Source organism: Scyliorhinus torazame, chromosome 6 (assembly GCF_047496885.1).
Source record: "Scyliorhinus torazame isolate Kashiwa2021f chromosome 6, sScyTor2.1, whole genome shotgun sequence".
In the NCBI taxonomy this organism is placed as follows: domain Eukaryota; kingdom Metazoa; phylum Chordata; class Chondrichthyes; order Carcharhiniformes; family Scyliorhinidae; genus Scyliorhinus; species Scyliorhinus torazame.
The window spans coordinates 61,845,579-61,864,377 of record NC_092712.1 but is presented as its reverse complement, the minus strand read 5'-3'; the positions used below and the strand labels follow the sequence as shown (position 1 = coordinate 61,864,377).

The following is an 18,799-nucleotide window of genomic DNA, read 5'->3' as shown; positions in this document are numbered from 1 at the left end:
AAGTCCGAGATTTTGGATGGTTCTGACTTATTAACAGAATGGTTACCTAAGATATTAAATTCTATGTAAATTCTATGATAATCTATGATATTAGAAGAATTAAAACCAGTTCTAACTCATTAGCAACTATACTTCTAATGTCCCTGTACCCACCCATTTCCCAACTCTCCTTGTAGCTAGGGCATTTAAACTTCACAAAATATGGCAGCTAGTGCTGCGAAAAGGGGTCATGGCTTTGTCTTCTCTTGACACTTCTCTACTACACTGAAGGATTCCAGGCATGGCAATGGCCACCTTTCTCAGCAAATGTGTGTCAGAGGTTTGGGTGAGAAATGTGGTGCGCGAGACATGGGTAGAAAAATAGAGAGGAGTGGCAATCCAGTGGTGTTTGCCACCCCACGGAAGATTAGGCCCATTATATGCAGTGAAAAATGTTCCAATTTCTCAAGCCCTTATACCAGCAGTTTACTAGTGAATCTGCACTAATCATCCTTTTATATACTCACATACTGCTAATATTCAATTTTGAATCCTATTTAATTGTATTTGTAAATTTGAGGCCATTGCTCATCTATATTTTGGTTCACAGATTCTTTGTCGAGCAAAATTCTCTCAACGGAGCCAAAAAGCAGACGGCTCATGACTTCTGACCAGGACACTAAAGTTGTGGCTGAACCGCAGGTGCAGCAAGTGCAAGAAGTTGTAGACAGTTCACCTCTGGTAAGTTGCTAGAAACATGTTTCTAATTATTCTATTTTAATCACTCAAATCAACATAATTGTTTATTAGAAACTGAAACACTAAATGCATGTAATTTGTCAACATCTGGACAAAAGGCAGGTTATGCTTTGGTTTTCCAATCTTTGGGTCAATAATAAACGTCAAACCTCATTCAGCTAACTCTTCCTGATTAGCTTTGTTTTACTGTAAAATAAAAATTAGCTGGATTTATGGCTTGTTACTGAGTGCTTTAATTCAACAAATAACTTGGTAGATATTGGTGTGCTGGCCAAGATAACTATAGGTGATTCGGAATATTTTTCTTTTGACCCAATATGTAGTGTCATTAAGCGTTTGGGTTTGGTAAGAAACGAGCGAGATGGAGGATGGTGCTGTAAGCGATGTGCCAAAATGAGGAATTCCTTGCACCTGGTGCAAAACTCTTCAGGCTAGAACAACTTGTTGGCCAACTAGTGATCTGTAGTAGCTGAAGCATTTTTACTGTCAACCTGTTTGCTTGGAATGCAGTTTTTGTGATGGTGACCATGTTGGAAAGCCATCTGGAAAAGTTTGGGCATTGCAGTGAGTTAGAATACTGATCCTTCAGAACTTGATTTTAAATCCAGTCTGCTAATTGCGCAACCATTTAATACGGGTCCCTATCGGTTGCCAGAGGCTTTTGTGATGTTTGTCCTTTCTGTATTTAATTTCAGATTCTGAATCTGCAGTATATGTTCTAATTCACTGCAAATCACATTGTTGGCAAGAAGCATTCTAACATCATTTTTATTAAAAACTACATATTTTTGGATGAAACATTAAACTGAGGTCCTGTCAGCTCTCAGTAAAAACTGCATATTTTTGGAAGAAACATTAAACTTGAGGTCCTGCCAGCTTTCAGTAAAAGGTCCGAAGGCACGATTTTGAAGAAAAGCTCAGATTGGATGAGGCATGGGAGTCGTATCCCTTGTGACTTTACCAATGTAAGATTATCTAGTTATAACATTGCTGTTTGGAGCAGTTTGGTTTGCATGCTTTTCTTGCATGACTACTTCAAACAGTAACGGTGGTAAAGCACTTTGGTAGCTGCTGCGATTGTGAAGGATGCTATACAAGTCCAAGTCGTCTTTTTTTCTTGGTACAATATTTGTTCCCTGAATGCCAATGATAAATTGGAAATGGAACACTGCTGAATCACTGAATTGTTAGTGCAGGTGGAGGCCATTCGACCCATCATTTCTGCACTAGCTCCACTGAATGAGAAATTCACTTCATGCCATTCCCCTACCTGTCACAATCTTCCTCTTCAGATTGCAATCTAATTTCTTTTTGAATGTTTTGATTGAAGGTGCCTCCACCACACACTCAGGCAGTGCATTCCAAACCATAGCCACATGCTATGAAATATTTTCCTTTTGTTGCTTTTGCCAGTTACTTTAAATCTGTGCCCTTTTTTGTGATCTTTCCACCAAATGGAATATTTCTCTTCATCTACTGTCAAATTCCAAAAAATAGCTAGCTTAAGAGTATGCACCATATGTGATTGTGACATTCAAATATTCATTATCCACAGCACCTTTTTAGGAAAAAAAACAATGTTACTACTTGAATAATTTTACAGTGCAATTACCAGTTCCAGAAATATATCCACTGTTCTAACTGTCAGCAACTTTCACCATGTAGTTTGGCTGTTGCTGATGAGCAAGGAAGAATTATCACGTGATTGCTGCTGGGGGCTGGGGGGGGCTTGATATTCATGTATTAGTTGAGGAGCTGTGGGAAAGATCACCAGATGTCTAAAGTGTTAAGATGTTCAAAACCTGTTGTGTTCTTTTTTGTTCATTTGGTTTACTGAGTTCATCAATCCTTTGATAATTTGAAAACCTTGCTGCGGCACTGTCGCCATTTGAGATGGTGGTAGATGAGCTTGGGAAAATGAAACCTGGCATATCTGTTTTATGGCATTACCTTTTGGAATCAAATGTCTCTGGATTATGCTGGTCACAATCCAGAATGACCACTGGGCTATGCCTGGCTGAGCCCTTTACTCGGTTCTTTTTTTACTCTTGTCAGAATGAGGACCACAGTTAGTAAACTCTGGTTTGAGCTAATCCTTCAGAGCTATGGCAGTCATGTCTGGGGCTTTACCTGTTGTGAACTTCATTACTTAATGCTAAGATTGCTCATATTGAGAATCAACATTGCAATGTTAATGTAAGCCTACTTGTGAAGATAAAGAATTTTATTATTAATGCTGCTGTTGATCAGTTAAGATTAGTTTCGGCATTTGATTGTCACAAGCTTCTGCTTTTGCATTTATTATTGTTAATGCTGTCCTGAGGTAAGTTATATACTTACAATAGCATATTGCCCTTGATGCATTTTTGTTCAAGGAATTTGTTTCCCTGAACAAGCATCACCAATGCACAGTATTTTAAAATTTTGGTCTGAACTAAAATCCAAAACGGGCATAAAATTGAGATTTTGTTTGTCATACTGGACAGAAAATGTTCAACACAACCCCATTCCTTTACACAGCAAGGGCAACTAAATATATTTCAGGCAGCCCAATGGACCAACAGGATTTCATTTCTTTAACAGAATAAAGTGGAACAGACTAATATAAAAACAAAATGCAGGAAAAATGCAGCAGGTTTGGCAGCATCGGTGGAGAAAGAGTTGATATTTAACATTGCGTTTTTCCAGCATTTCCTGGTTTTGTTTCAGATTTCCGGTATCTGCAAAACTTAGCTTTGGTTTTCGAACAAGCTAATGCTATATCTAAATTTTTTTGGGTGGGGTTAGTTATTGGCATAATTTGGGCTGGATATGGTGGGAGGAGAAAGTTTCAATTGAAATCTGGAATTCCAGCAATTTGCTTAAGAATGTAATTAGTCATTGCTGAATGCAGGTTTAACGATGTGTGTGTATATATATACCGCCATTGTCAAATCTGACAGCATAAAAGTAGAAAGTTGACGTACATGTTTTAATTTTGGAATGAGTTAGCCCAGCTGTGCTATTCAGTTTTGAGTGGCAGTAGCACATGAATTTTTAAGAGCCTTAAAGGTTCTATTTTTGGTACATGGGTATTGGCTAGCCCAGTTGGAAGCTTGTTTTATAGCACTTGTGAGCTTTTTAGTGTGCAAGGTTGATGCGGTAGTTCCTAACTATGGGCTGCTGCTTCAGTAAAGAGAGAAATCCTTTGTCCAAAAACGTCACTGAAAGAGCAAGTTTGTTGAGGAATGCAGGAAGTGAAACAGATATTGAATACTGGATGCAAAACCCAGGGTCAATACTTCAAGAAATAACTGAGAATGGGAATTTGGATGAACGTGCTCAAGAATATGGCAAGCTGACGACTACACATTGTGCGAATGTAAGCGTGGATACCCATCAAGGATGGTTGAAGAATAGTAGACGTGTGATCTGGCTTTTGCTGATGAAGCCCTTTTACCAAAGTCGAGTGTCCTTGCAGCAAGCTGAAAATCTAAGGAAAATTAGTGAAGTGTTTGTGACAAATGATCTTTTGGCAAATGTACAGAAGAGCAACCTATGGAAGCCCATTGATCCATCGAAGGAAAGAATCTTGCATGTTAAAGGCAAGGAACATCTGAACAACGACTACAGAAAGTCACGCAGTCCTGTTAAAATCGATATAAAATCTGTTGAGAGGCATGAAACTGAAAATACTTCTCAAGGTGCACTATCTCAATTGGGTCAGTTTCACCCAGAGGATAACGCTGTGCTCTCTCACCCAGAGAAGGTTTCCTTAAATGGTGCAAATTTGTCAAGTTGCCAGATGATTTTTGAGAATTCCCATTTGCAGCAACAAGAACTCAGTTGTAACCTGCTAATGGCAGAGGCTGAAAATGATGGTAAAAATAGCAAGACTGAAGGAATTCAATTTACTGCAACATTACATAATATACAAGAACAATTTTTGGATACCAGCAACTTGTCTTTTGAAATAGATATTAAATCAAGAACCAATGATTTTTATAGTATTTGCACAGTAGATCTGGAGGATATAGAAAATGATGAAGGGGCACCTGTTTTTCCTCATAATCAAATTGCTTCAGATCTGTACTGTTCAGCTGTTGTAGCTGAGAGAAAGCCAAGCCGAACATGGTATGTTGACACTGATGTAGATTTTTCAAGACATTGTCCTCCAAGTACAGCAGCTGTTTCTGATCAGGAAGTAGTTCAAGTAGCACAATCAATGATCATAGGACTGGACACTATGAAGCAGCAAGATTTTCCCACCGAAATAAACACTGATGCACAAGCCACTTTGCTACTGATGTCAAAATCAAACGCTGTACTTGCATCTGCTGAAATGGCCAAAAATGAAGCGAGAAGCCTTGATCCTCAACCTAACAGTGGAAAGAAACACTGCCATGTAAAATCTTCACTTCCTGAGGACTTGGTAAATTACTTCATTAGTTCAGACACTTGTGCTTCAAAATATGCAAATATTTACAATCATGCCAAATGCTCCCATCTGTGTGAGGCAAATCAGAAAGTGAGAGAGTGCCCTACTAAGCATAGCACTAAATTTGAAGGCACAGGAGCTAATGAATATCAACAATGCAAGCTGAATATGTTAGAATCCAAAAGTATATGTCCAAACACAGCTGTACAATTGCATGTTTGGGTAGGAAGTAACAAAAGTATTATCTCTGACCCCTCCATAAATAGGCTGCCAAAGTGGAATAATTCATTGCCTGGCAATTCTCTGATAGAAAAAATACCAAATTTGAACACTAAATCCAAATTGGACTGTTGCAGTCCATGTAATGAAGGTAACCTAATTCCTATCCACCTAGTCTGTGCACCATCTAATTTACTGGAAACCGAGTTTACCCGTCAGATGAGTAAGACTGGATTACAACAGGATCAAATAACTACATTAAGTAATGTAAACACGCATGTGGAAACCCTGGAAGATGAATACTCTGATATAAATTTGTTACACTCCTTACCTGTACCTTCTGTTGGGGAAGTATTTGATCTTGTGAAAGCTGAAGGGAAGAGTTTGAAATCCAATTGCTGTTTGAAGTTAGTTGCTGTAGCTTGTAACAGTAATTCTACCATTGAGGAGCATCTACTTAATCACAGAAGCAGTGCTAACCAAAATAGTGGAAAACTTGCACCAGTGTGCATTGATGACATTTTACAAGCTGATATCAATTTGCAAGTGCCCAATGCATCTGAAGAAACTGTATTAGAAAATTCAGGATTTGACCTTTCAGCTGAACAAGTTTCAGTCGTTGAAACATATAATACATTAATCTCTCAGCCATTTGACATTAGCTGCAATGCTGGTGTTGCTTTAACAGAGTTGGATGAATTCAGAAATATTTTGCCTATTCATGATGCTATCTGGGAGTCTGAGAACAGACCAGCTGCAGAAACAAAGATGAAAAATCAACAGGAAAAAGAGATGAAATTTGGTAAACAAAATCAATATTCTGCTGTTGTATTTTCAGCTGACCGTACAGAAGTAAGCAGTGAAACTGAATTTACCATCAATAATTGCAGAGCTGATATCTGCTTAAAACAATATACTGACCGTCTGAAAGGCAATGAAGAAAACCTGTTGAATGAAATAAGTGAACAAACTCCTGAGATTCAGAATCTTTCCACATATAGGCAAGTTTCATCTGTTCCAAATGCAGCACTTCGAGGTGTAGAAACCCGGCAAAATATCCATCCACGGATCGAGAACAGGACGAGCTTTGTAATGGGGCATCTCTACGAATGTTTTAATGAAAAGCCTGAAAATTTGAAAGGGACATTTGATGCTGACTGGATTACAAATGAGCCCCATAATCCTGTTTTGTGCTCTATGCAAAATGAAGTTCAGCAAGCCATGCTTGACGCCTGCTCTGCAACCATAGAGTTATTGGATGAGTCTAAGAATCCACCCATTTTAAAAATTGAAACAAAGCAGGGGAAATGTTCACAAACGCTAGCACGAGAAAAGAGTGCTATGTTTGCTAGCACTCCAAAAAAGGCAGAGACTGTTGAATTGTATGTATCAACAGAATCATGTGAAATTGTGAATAGTCTGGAGGATCCCAGTCAGATAGATCAGTACGCGTCAACTCCTTCATATGAATTACCTTGTATCTTTGCTGGAATCTTAGGCAATGATGTTGTGGAAGAGAAATCTTCATCAGATGTGCTGTGCAGAAGACAGTCTGAAGATGAACTTAAAATAGATCACAATTTAGAAAGTGGTGTCAGGCCATCATGGTCTATCAATCCAGAAATTGACACAATGTTTGAAGATGTAGCTGAGTGCATATTTTCTGAACAGCTGAAGATAAATGTAGATAGCCAAGTGGGTTACTTATGGAACACCAGCTTCACTGGAATTATCAACGAGGTCAACTTGCAACAAAATGATGTCGTCCAATCAATTGTATCGAAGAATGTTGATATCCCCAAAGCCTTATTGGGGTGCATCCAGACCACCTTTCGGTATCCAAAGCAACCAATTCTTGGAATTGGCTCAATCAATGTAACCAGAGTGTGAGTATTTTTCAAATGGTAGCTATTTGATACCATTTTATGGCCGAGTTAAAATGGTAAGTTCTCTACATGAGAGCAAATTGGTTGCCTTAATTTGTAATCACTTATGGGTTAAATGAGGCAACTTCCATGGCTATTTGCCACCTGCTTTTATTTATTTAAAGATAGTATTTTGTCTTTCTATCTTAATATACAACATAGAACATTACAGCGCAGTACACACGACCAGAAGGATGTGGAGGCTTTAGAGAGGGTGCAGACGAGATTTACCAGAATGTTGCCTGGTATGGAGGGCATTAGCTATGAGGAGCGGTTGAATAAACTCGGTTTGTTCTCACTGGAACGAAGGAGGTTGAGGGGAGACCTGATAGAGGTCTACAAAATTATGAGGGGCATAGACAGAGTGGATAGTCAGAGGCTTTTCCCCAGGGTAGAGGGGTCAATTGCTAGGGGGCATAGGTTTAAGGTGAGAGGGGCAAGGTTTAGAGTAGATGTACGAGGCAAGTTTTTTTACGCAGAGGGTAGTGGGTGCCTGGAACTCGCTACCGGAGGAGGTGGTGGAAGCAGGGACGATCGTGACATTTAAGGGGCATCTTGACAAATAGATGAATAGAGGGATACGGACCCAGGAAGTGTAGAAGATTGTAGTTTAGTCGGGCAGCATGGTCGGCACGGGCTTGGAGGGCCGAAGGACCTGTTCCTGTGCTGTACATTTCTTTATTCTTTGTACAGGCCCTTCGGCCCTCGATGTTGCGCCGACCTGTGAAACCACTCTAAAGCACATCTACACTATTCCCTTATCGTCCATATGTCTATCCAATGACCATTTGAATGCCCTTAGTGTTGGCGTGTCCGCTACTGTTGCAGGCAGGGCATTCCACGCCCTTACTACTCTGAGTAAAGAACCTACCTCTGACATCTGTCCTATATCCATCTCCCCTCAATTTAAAGCTATGTCCCCTCGTGCTAGACATCACCATCCGAGGAAGAAGGCTCTCACTATCCACCCTATCCAATCCTATTTAGCACAGGGCGAAATCGCTGGCTTTGAAAGCAGACCAAGGCAGGCCAGCAGCACGGTTCAATTTCCGTACCAGCCTCCCTGAACAGGCGCCGGAATGTGGTGACTAGGGGCTTTTCACAGTAACTTCATTTGAAGCCTACTTGTGACAATAAGCGATTTTTCATTTTCATTTCCTCTGATCATCTTGTATGCCTCAATTAAATCACCCCTTAACCTTCTCTCTAACGAAAACAGCCTCTAGTCCCTTAGCCTTTCCGCATAAGATCTTCCCTCCATACCAGGCAACATTCTGGTAAATCTCCTCTGCACCCTTTCCAATGCTTCCACATCCTTCCTATAATGCGGCGACCAGAATTGCACGCAATACTCCAAATGCGGCCACACTAGAGTTTTGTACAGCTGAATCATGACCTCATGGCTCCGAAACTCAATCCCTCTACCAATAAAAGCTAACACACCGTACGCCTTCTTCACAACTCTCTCAATCTGGGTGGCAACTTTCAGGGATCTATGTACATGGACACCGAGATCTCTGCTCATCCACACTGACAAGAATCTTAACATTAGCCCAGTACTCTGTCTTCCTGTTATTCCTTCCAAAATGAATCACCTCACACTTTTCTGCATTATTTTTAGGAAGCTGTCTCACTACCTTTCAATGAAACAACAAATGCAATCTAATTCATTTTTGATATTTTTAGAAGTGAATAACATTTACCCATGAGCTTTCAAAAATTTGACTTCAATTGATATGACCTGCCTTCTATTCTAGCAGTATTAAAGCAGATTTAAGTAATTGCTTACGGATATGGACCTGCGCATGAAGGACTGCAGCTTGTGTAATTATGATGTAGACTCAAAAGTCAACCAGTGTCTGTTTGTACTGACCATTGTGTATTGTTTTTTTCTGCACCGTCTTAATGTTCATTTGCAATTTTTCATTTTGTGTATTTTTAAAAAGCCGTTTGGAGCCCTATGCAACCAACCTTTTGAAAAAGACTGGCTATAAACATGTTTGAATTAAGACTTTGGCACTGCAATTTTTGTTTCCTTGAATTTTGATAGTTTGGGATTTCACCACTGGTGTATGGCTGACTTTATCTGAAATGGTTAATGAAGCAGCACATTTCTGAGTTTAGCCTTCAAGACCAGGGACTCTGTACAGAATTTCCACTTGCAACTATCTAGTCTAAAACCCAAATTCACATCACCTTGAACTCATAACTGGAATTTTTGGAAAATTGTTGCTCATTTGTGCTGTATCAGCATAATCGTACTTAAATGTGTCCTCAACTTACATTTTGTATTTGTTTTGATCCTTTAGTATTGTCCCTCAGCCCCCCATCTTGTTAGAAATCTTGTTTGCAAGCCGGCAGATTTTCTTCATTTTCCTGCCCAACCCATCGTAGACCTTGTTTCTTATTGTTTACCAATTTTAATAGTTAATATTAGAATAGTCAGCGGGGAATCGTGGCGCAAATGTATATGTGCAATTTGCAGAGGTGTGTAAAAATAATAAGGTAAATATATTAGATGATTTCAACTTTCCCAATATTAATTGGGATAGTCACGGTGTTGAGGGCTTAAATGAAGTGGAGTTCTCAAAATGTAAGAACTATTTAGGTAAATATATAGAGGGTCCAACAAGGGACGACGACGTGCTGGACCTAATTCTGGTGAATGAAGCCGGACAGGTGATTGTGTTGGTGGGGCAGCAATTTGGTGATAGCAACCACAATGTGGTACAATTCAAGTTTGTTATGGACAAGTTGCAAAAAAAGGTTGTGGATTGGGTTAGAGCAGATTTTGTTAAAACAGAGCAGGATCTCGCCATGGTAGACTGGAAAGAGTTACTTGTGGGGAAATCTACACGAGCAGTGGGGAATCTTAAAAAAGGAAATTGGGGTGGGTACAGGCCCAGCATGTTTCCTCTAGGGTAATTGAAAGGAGTAACAAACCCAGAGAACCATGGGCAACCAGGGAAATTCAGGATATGATGAGAAGGAAAATAGAGGCTTTTAGCTGGTGCAAGGGGGGCAAATCAATTGAGGCATTAGTGGAGTACAGAAAGTGCAGGATTGAGTTTAAGAAAGCAATTGGGAGAGCAAAGAGGGGATATGAGAAAGCTCCTGCTGGTAAAAAAATAAGGAAAATTCCAAGGTATTCCATACGTTAATCAATGGGAAGAGGATAACTAGGGAAAGACTAAGGTCCATTCGGGACCAACGGGGAAATCTGTTCACAACATTCAAGGCTATTCAAGCCAAGTGCGAGCAAATGGGATTCAGTGGGCAGGTCAGGTGTTTGGCATGTATTGGTGCAGACTCGATGGGCCGAAGGGCCTCTTCTCTGATGTATTATTCTGTGACTAGTTGCTGGCTCTTTGGCCTCCATAACGATCTCTCCAGCTTTGGGTGCCTATTTTGGATATGCATTTCCAGAAATCTATGTTTTGTCATCTCATTAAGCCATGCCATAATAGGATTTCCTTGTGATCGAACTGGATATAGTGCATTTTTTGTATGTATCCCAATGTGGACTTTTGCAATCTCTGAAGGCAAGATTGAGAAGCACTTTGATAGCTGAGGCCAGATATGAATCATTAGGCTACACTTCAGGCATCAAAGAAAAATACTGAGTAACAGTTAAAGCACATACCACTTGACTCAATCTCTCTTCTCTCCTGGAAATGCAGGGGAAGAATAGAGAAAATTATTGAAACATCTAATCCCCTTCATACTGACTTTTTGACATTGCCTTTTGCAGTCAGTTGTTAACTGTGTAAAAACCTTCTCTTCACTGACTATGTGGTTCCCTAAGTTTACACATTGCAGTCTTTTGGTTGATGACCTGTCTAGCCATCCCTAGCTGGTGAAACAATTGATACTGTCTGCAGTCATGATTTGGCTACCCCTCTTTCTTTTCCAAGAGTGGTGTTTGGGATATTTCACTCGAGCTTGTCTTTTCATTGTTTCACCTCTGGTATATTGTAGCATCTTGCCGGCTTAGACTCAGTGGGCTAGACAGATGGTTGGTGATGCAGAGTCGGCCAGCAGTGAGGGTTCAGTTCCCATATCGGCTGAGGTTATTCATGACCTTTTCAACCTTCCCCCTTGCCTGAGGTTTGGTGATCCTCTGGTTAAAGCGCCACAAGTCAGCTCTCCCCCCTCAAAAGGGTCACCTGGGACTACTGTACCTTATTGTAGCATCTTGTGTATTAACTGGGGAACCATCAAATAATATAAATACAATTCAAAGTAATTCACTAAAAGTGAAGGTAGATGAAGCTATAAAAACTAGCGGCATTAAGGGCATGGAGTAGAACAGTGGAGAAATAAACAGCTGTAAAATTTGGTGAGGGCATGGTGCAGCATTAAGCACTCTAAAGGACAACAAAGTAACCCAATGGAAGGCTAGTTACTGAGACTTTTTCCATTGAAACAAAAAAATCCCAATACATTTCTAAAAGTCTTTAAATGATAGAGGTTTTGACAGGATGAATCGGGCAATAGTTCCCTTTTGGGATTTGGTAATGAGTCATTAATTCAAAGTTGCCACCAAGTGGTGAGTTGGGATAAATTTATTTACAGTGGGTTTTTGAATCGAGAATACATTTGAGGCCAGGATCAGTGCATCTTCTAAAGTACCATTGCTCCATTTTTGATTCAATCAATTATCCAATGTGCAGATTAGTTTTGGTGTGCTATAACATGATTTATAAGTACCAATATGCTTTACAATCAACTTGCCATTATATAATGACTCACATAGAAAAATACAAGCAGTGGAGGAGGAGCTGAGCATTGAAGGATGAAGGGATATTGAAGGTTTTGAAGACAATGTTTAATGAGCTGTGAAGGAAAGGAGAGCTGGTGAAGTTTTATAAATACTTCTTGTGCAGTAAGGCAGTGCTTGGCAAGTTTGTCTATAATAATGGAGCAGGAGATGGTAGCACAAGAATAGGCCACAAGAACTCCTCCTTTTGAATTGGAGCATAGCTGAGGATGGTGGATTTCACCTACTGTCGAACGTCCCACAACTTGCAATCAGAAGTGTGCTGGATGATGATCAAACCTTCAAAGTGATAACTGTTGTCACCGAGATAAAACCAAGCTGCTGGTCCTGACGATATCCCAGTGAATGAGGAATGAAACATCGGGACCTCTGATACACACCCACTTTGTGATGTTCTGCCAGAATGAGGAAATTCCAAGTGACCTTGGAGACAGCTTGATCAGCATTGAACTGTAATAACTACAGGACTCCTGATTGTTGGCCAAGTCCTGTTGGTTACTTAAATCATCAATTCCTGAGGAAGTTCTTTCGGAGTCCTAGTCTGGCTCCCAACCCACGAGAGGAACATTGTCATGATCTTCGCAGCCTGCTGACCTCCGCGAAAGTGCAAAGAACTGAACATCCCTTTGTACATGGCTTTATTTGATTGACTTTGCTCCGATGAATTGACTGCCCTCTGGAAGATGCTACAACAATTTATAGATGTCTAGCTTACATGATGGTGTTAGTGAGGCCACACCTGGAGTATTGTGTTCAGTTTTGGTCTCCTTACCTGAGAAAGGACGTACTGGCGCTGGAGGATGTGCAGAGGAGATTCACTAGATTAATCCCAGAGTTGAAGGTGTTGGATTAAGAGGATAGGTTGAGTAGACTGGGACTGTACTCGTTGGAATTTGGAAGGATGCGGGGGGGGGGGGGGAATCTTGTAGAAACGTATAAAATTATGAAGGGAATAGATATAACTAAGGGGCATAGCCTCAAAATAAGGGGAAGTAGATTTACGACTGAGTTTAGGAGGAACTTCTTCATCCAAAGGGTTGTGAATCTCTGGAATTCCTTGCCCAGTGAAGCAGTTGAGGCTCCTTCATTAAATGTTTTTAAGATAAAGATAAATAGTGTTTTGATGAATAAAGGGATTAAGGAAGTTATGGTGTTTGGGCCGGAAAGTGGAGCTGAGTCCAAAAAGACCAGCCATGATCTCATTGAATGGCGGAGCAGGCTCGAGGGGCCAGATGGCCTACTCCTGCCCCTAGTTCTTATGTTCTTATGACAATATGCCAATCACAGTACAATCTGATCACTGCAGCACAGACCCCCCCATACCTGTCAAAATGGGTATCAGACAAGGGTGTGTTGAACCAACACTAATTTTGATATTTCTTGCAGCAGCACGTGCTACTGACAAAGTGCCCCAGTGTAGAAATAATTTATTGCGTTGATGGTAAATTTTTCAAACTCAATTGGTTGAAGATCAAAACCAAGCAGAGGGCAGTAGAGCGGAGATGCTGATTGGCAGTTGCGGGGGAAATTTGCCTACTTCCGTGTGCTCACCCTAACTTGAAGGTGGTTTGTGGAGGAGCTGCTTTCAAGTGACACTTAAACCCAAGACACTTCTTCAGTGTTTCCCTCCCTACCCCCTCCTCTAACCAAAAAAACAACTGCTGTTAAGCTCAAGAGGAAGGTTCGAAGGCAGGTAGAAGTCGAAAGAAGTTGAACCGTGACGTCACAGCCTGCAGGTAAGGGACGGGCTGGTGACTGGTAAGTAGCTTTTCTTTTATTTCCCTCCGGTGTTATCGTGCGGGGCGCAGAGGTTGCTGAGAGTGCTTGCTGAGAAGGGGAGTGAATAACAGGTAAGCTCTTTCTTTCTTTTTTTATCTAGAGGGGATGGCAGGGATGGTAATGCAATGTTCCTCCTGCAGAATGTTTGAGGTGAGGGACGCCGTCAGTGTCCCTGCTGATTTCATCTGTGGGAAGTGCACCCATCTCCAGCTCCTCAGAAACCACATTAGGGAACTGGAGCTGGATGAACTTCGGATCATTCGGGAGGCAGAGGTGGTCATAGATAGAAGCTTCAGGGATGTAGTTACTCCGAAGAATAAAGATAGATGGGTGACTGTGTGAGGGGCTGGGAGGAAGCAGTCAGTACAGGGACTCCTGTGGTCGTTCCCCTTAGTAACAAGTATATCGCTTTGGATACTGTTGGAGGGGGGGGGCACTTAGCAATGGTAAGCCATGGGGTACAGGTCTCTGGCACAGAGTCTGTCCCTGTTGCTCAGAAGGGAAAGGGGGAGAGGAGTAGAGCATTAGTCATTGGAGACTCCATAGTTAGGGGGATAGATAGGAGATTCTGTGGGAACGAGAGAGACTGGTGTGAGTTGGTGTGTTGCCTCCCAGGTGCCAGGGTGCGTGATGTCTCGGATCATGTTTTCGGGATCCTTAAGGGGGAGGGGGAGCAGCCCCAAGTCGTGGTCCACATAGGTACCAACGACATAGGTAGGAAAATGGATCGGGATGTAAGGCAGGAATTCAGGGAGCTAGGGTGGAAACTTAGATCTAGGACAGAGTTATTATCTCTGGGTTGTTACCCGTGCCACGTGCTAGCGAGATGAGGAATATGGAGAGAGAGGAGTTGAACACGTACCTACAGGGATGGTGCAGGAGGGAGGGTTTCAGATTTCTGGATAATTGGGGCTCATTCTGGGGTCGGTGGGACCTATACAAACGGGATGGTCTATACCTGGACCAGAGGGGTACCAATATCCTTGGAGGGAAATTTGCTATTGCTCTTCAGGTGGGTTTAAACTAGTTCAGCAGGGGCTTGGTAACCTGAATTGTAGCTCCAGTATACAGGAGGTTGAGCGTAGTCAGGTCATGAGTAAGGTTTCAAAGTTGCAGGAGTGTACCGGCAGACAGGAAGGTGGTTTAAAGTGTGCCTTCTTCAAAGCCAGGAGCATCCGGACTAAGGTGGGTGAACTTGTGGCATGGGTTGGTACCTGGGGCTTCGATGTTGTGGCCATTTCGGAGACATGGATAGAGCAGGGACAGGAATGGTTGTTGCAGGTGCCGGGGTTTAGGTATTTCAGTTATCTCAGGGAAGGTGGTAAAAGAGGGGGAGGGGTGGCATTGTTAGTCAAGGACCGTATTACGGTGGCAGAAAGGACGTTTGATGAGGACTCGTCTACTGAGGTAGTATGGGCTGAGGTTAGAAACAGGAAAGGAGAGGTCAACCTGTTAGGGGTTTTCTATAGGCCTCCGAAAAGTTGCAGAGATGTAGAGGAAAGGATTGCAAAGATGATTCTGGATAGGAGCGAAAGCAACAGGGTAGTTTTTATGGGGGACTTTAACTTTCCAAATATTGACTGGCAATGCTATAGTTCGAGTACTTCAGATGGGTCTGTTTTTGTCCAATGTGTGCAGGAGGGTTTCCTGATACAGTATGTAGATAGGCCAACGAGAGGCGAGGCCATATTGGATTTGGTACTGGGTAATGAACCAGGCCAGGTGTTAGATTTGGAGGTAGGTGAGCACTTTGGTGATAGTGACCACGATTCGATTACGTTTACTTTAGTGATGAAAAGGGATAGGTTTATACCATAGGGCAAGAGTTATATCTGGGGGAAAGGCAATTATGATGCGATGAGGCAAGACTTAGGATGCATCGGATGGAGAGGAAAACTGCAGGGGATGGGCACAACGGAAATGTGGAGCTTGTTCAAGGAACAGCTACTGCGTGTCCTTGTTAAGTATGTACCTGTCTGGCAGGGAGGAAGTGGTCGAGCAAGTGAACCATGGTTTACTAAAGCAGTTGAAACACTTGTCAAGAGGAAGAAGGAGGCTTATGTAAAGATGGGACATGAAGGTTCAGTTAGGGCGCTCGAGAGTTACGTTAGCTAGGAAGGACCTAAAGAGAGAGCTAAGAAGAGCCAGATGGGGACATGAGAAGTCTTTGGCAGGTAGGATCAAGGATAACCCTAAAGCTTTCTATAGATATGTCCGGAATAAACAAATGACTAGGGTAAGAGTAGGTCCAGTCAAGGACAGTAGTGGGAAGTTGTGCTTGGAGTCCGAGGAGATAGGAGAGGTGCTAAATGAATATTTTTCGTCAGTATTCACACAGGAAAAAGACAATGTTGTCGAGGAGAATACTGCGATTCAGGCTACTAGACTAGATGGGCTCGAGGTTCATAAGGAGGAGGTGTTAGCAATTCTGGAAAGTGTGAAACTAGATATGTCCCCCGGGCTGGATGTGATTTCTCCTAGGATTCTCTGGGAAGCTAGGGAGGAGATTGCTGAGCCTTTGGCTTTGATCTTTAAGTCCTCTTTGTCTACAGGAATAGTGCCAGAAGACTGGAGGATAGCAAATGATGTCCCCTTGTTCAAGAAGGGGAGTAGAGACAACCCCAGTAACTATAGACCAGTGAGCCTTACTTCTGTTGTGGGCAAAATCTTGGAAAGCTTTATAAGAGATGGGATGTATAATCATCTGGAAAGGAATAATTTGATTAGAGATAGTCAACACGGTTTTGTGAAGGGTAGGTCGTGCCTCACAAACCTTATTGAGTTCTTTGAGAAGTTGACCAAACAGGTGGATGAGGGTAAAGCAGTTAATGTGGTGTATATGGATTTCAGTAAAGCGTTTGATGAGGTTCCCCACAGTAGGCTACTGCAGAAAATACGGAGGCATGGGATTCAGGGTGATTTAGCAGTTTGGATCAGAAATTGGCTAGCTGTAAGAAGACAAAGGGTGGTGGCTGATGGGAAATGTTCAGACTGGACTCCAGTTACGAGAGGTGTACCACAAGGATCTGTTTTGGGGCCACTGCTGTTTGTCATTTTTATAAATGACCTGGAGGAGGGCGTAGAAGGATGGGTGAGTAAATTTGAAGATGACACTAAAGTCGGTGGAGTTGTGGACAGTGCGGAAGGATGTTACAAGTTAGAGGGACATAGATAAGCTGCAGCACTGGGATGAGAGGTGGCAAATGGAGTTTAATGCAGAAAAGTGTGAGGTGATTCATTGTGGAAGGAATAACAGGAAGACAGAGTACTGGGCTAATGGTAAGATTCTTGTCAGTGTGGATGAGCCGAGAGATCTTGGTGTCAATGTACATAGATCCCTGAAAGTTGCCACCCAGATTGAGAGGGTTGTGAAGAAGGCGTACGGTGTGTTAGCTTTTATTGGTAGGGGGATTGAGTTTCGGAGCCATGAGGTCATGTTGCAGCTGTACAAAACTCTGGTGCGGCCGCATTTGGAGTATTGCGTGCAATTCTGGTCGCCGCATTATCGGAAAGATGTGGAAGCATTGGAAAGGGTGCAGAGGAGATTTACCAGAATGTTGCCTGGTATGGAGGGAAGATCTTATGCGGAAAGGCTGAGGGACTTGAGGCTGTTTTCGTTAGAGAGAAGAAGGTTAAGAGGTGACTTAATTGAGGCCTACAAGATGATCAGAGGATTGGATAGGGTGGTCAGTGAGAGCCTTCTTCCTTGGATGGTGATGTCTAGCACGAGGGGACATAGCTTTAAATTGAGGGGAGATGGATATAGGACAGATGTCAGAGGTAGGTTCTTTACTCAGAGTAGTAAGGGCGTGAAATTCACTGCCTGCAACAGTAGTGGACTCGCCAACACTAAGGGCATTCAAATGGTCATTGGATAGACATATGGACGATAAGGGAATAGTGTAGATGGGCTTTAGAGTGGTTTCACAGGTTGACGCAACATCGAGGGCCGAAGGGCCTGTACTGTGCTGTAATGTAATGTTCTATGTTCTGAAGGCAACCAATTCTGTAATAGAGCTGATGGCATACGTTGGTGCTCAATCTAGAGAATTACAACAGTTCTCTACTACCCAACACCAAATATATCACATCCAACACCCTCAATTGCGATCCATAGTGAAGTGTTGGAAAATGTGCTTCATTTCTCGAAGCTTGGAAAGTATGTATCCCAAAAAACTGACATTGATTGGAGAAGCCATCGAATCCAATGTTAATTAAGCACAAGAGTTTTTTTTCGAATAATGATGTCAGACCCGACACTAAATCACCGCGGTGTCTATCAGGCAGTGATTCTTCTGCTTCTCTAAGATGCTGAAGCTTGGACAGCTTGCATGAGCCACATCACCCTTGGTGTAGAAGGAGTTGAGTCAAGTTTTGTTTTTGTTCTGTTTTGAAGAATGTGAACTAGGGGGTACAGAGGCAATTCTTCAAGTTAGAACTAAGCTAAGGGGCCCATTCAAAGGAAATGTTTCAAATACAATCCCAACACATTGGAAAAGGATGACCAAAATGGCGACTCATCATCAAAAATGTTGTTGTGACCGCCCACACAACATGAGCAACCACAGAGAAGACAATAAAAAAGATGGAAAGAGTGCAGCTGCTTAAGTCAGCAATCTGCTGCCACCTCTTATCAACCCTTTTTGGGAAAGCCTGAAATACTGATGGGCCTTAAGCCACCTGTCACCCCATAGCCAACATTGACATCTCACTGATGACACTGACCTAGCCATCTGCAGGAAAGAGTCATCCTTGACATAAGGGGTAAGCTGATGGCTGTTTTGTACCATTGAACACTTAAATTCGATCACCCTTCAACCATCTAAACTGGAGGGATTGCAAACCAATTATTGCAATCTCTTCATAATTCAAAGTTTTTGAGCCCGGGCATCATTACAGCCAATCTGTACAGCATTGCATCACTTTCCAGGCCAAGATGTA

General features: G+C 42.1%; 1 protein-coding gene across 2 annotated transcripts in view; it reads left to right on the top strand.

Moving 5' to 3' along the window:
• The window catches only part of larp4b (La ribonucleoprotein 4B), a 190,830-nt gene that overhangs the window by 47,107 nt on the left and 124,924 nt on the right, over positions 1–18,799 (top strand). For both annotated transcript variants that reach the window (XM_072508268.1, XM_072508269.1), the window contains exon 2: positions 590–720. In XM_072508268.1, the coding sequence (XP_072364369.1) occupies positions 640–720 (81 nt within the window). In that variant the 5' untranslated portion in view covers positions 590–639. The remainder of the gene's footprint in view (positions 1–589; positions 721–18,799) is intronic.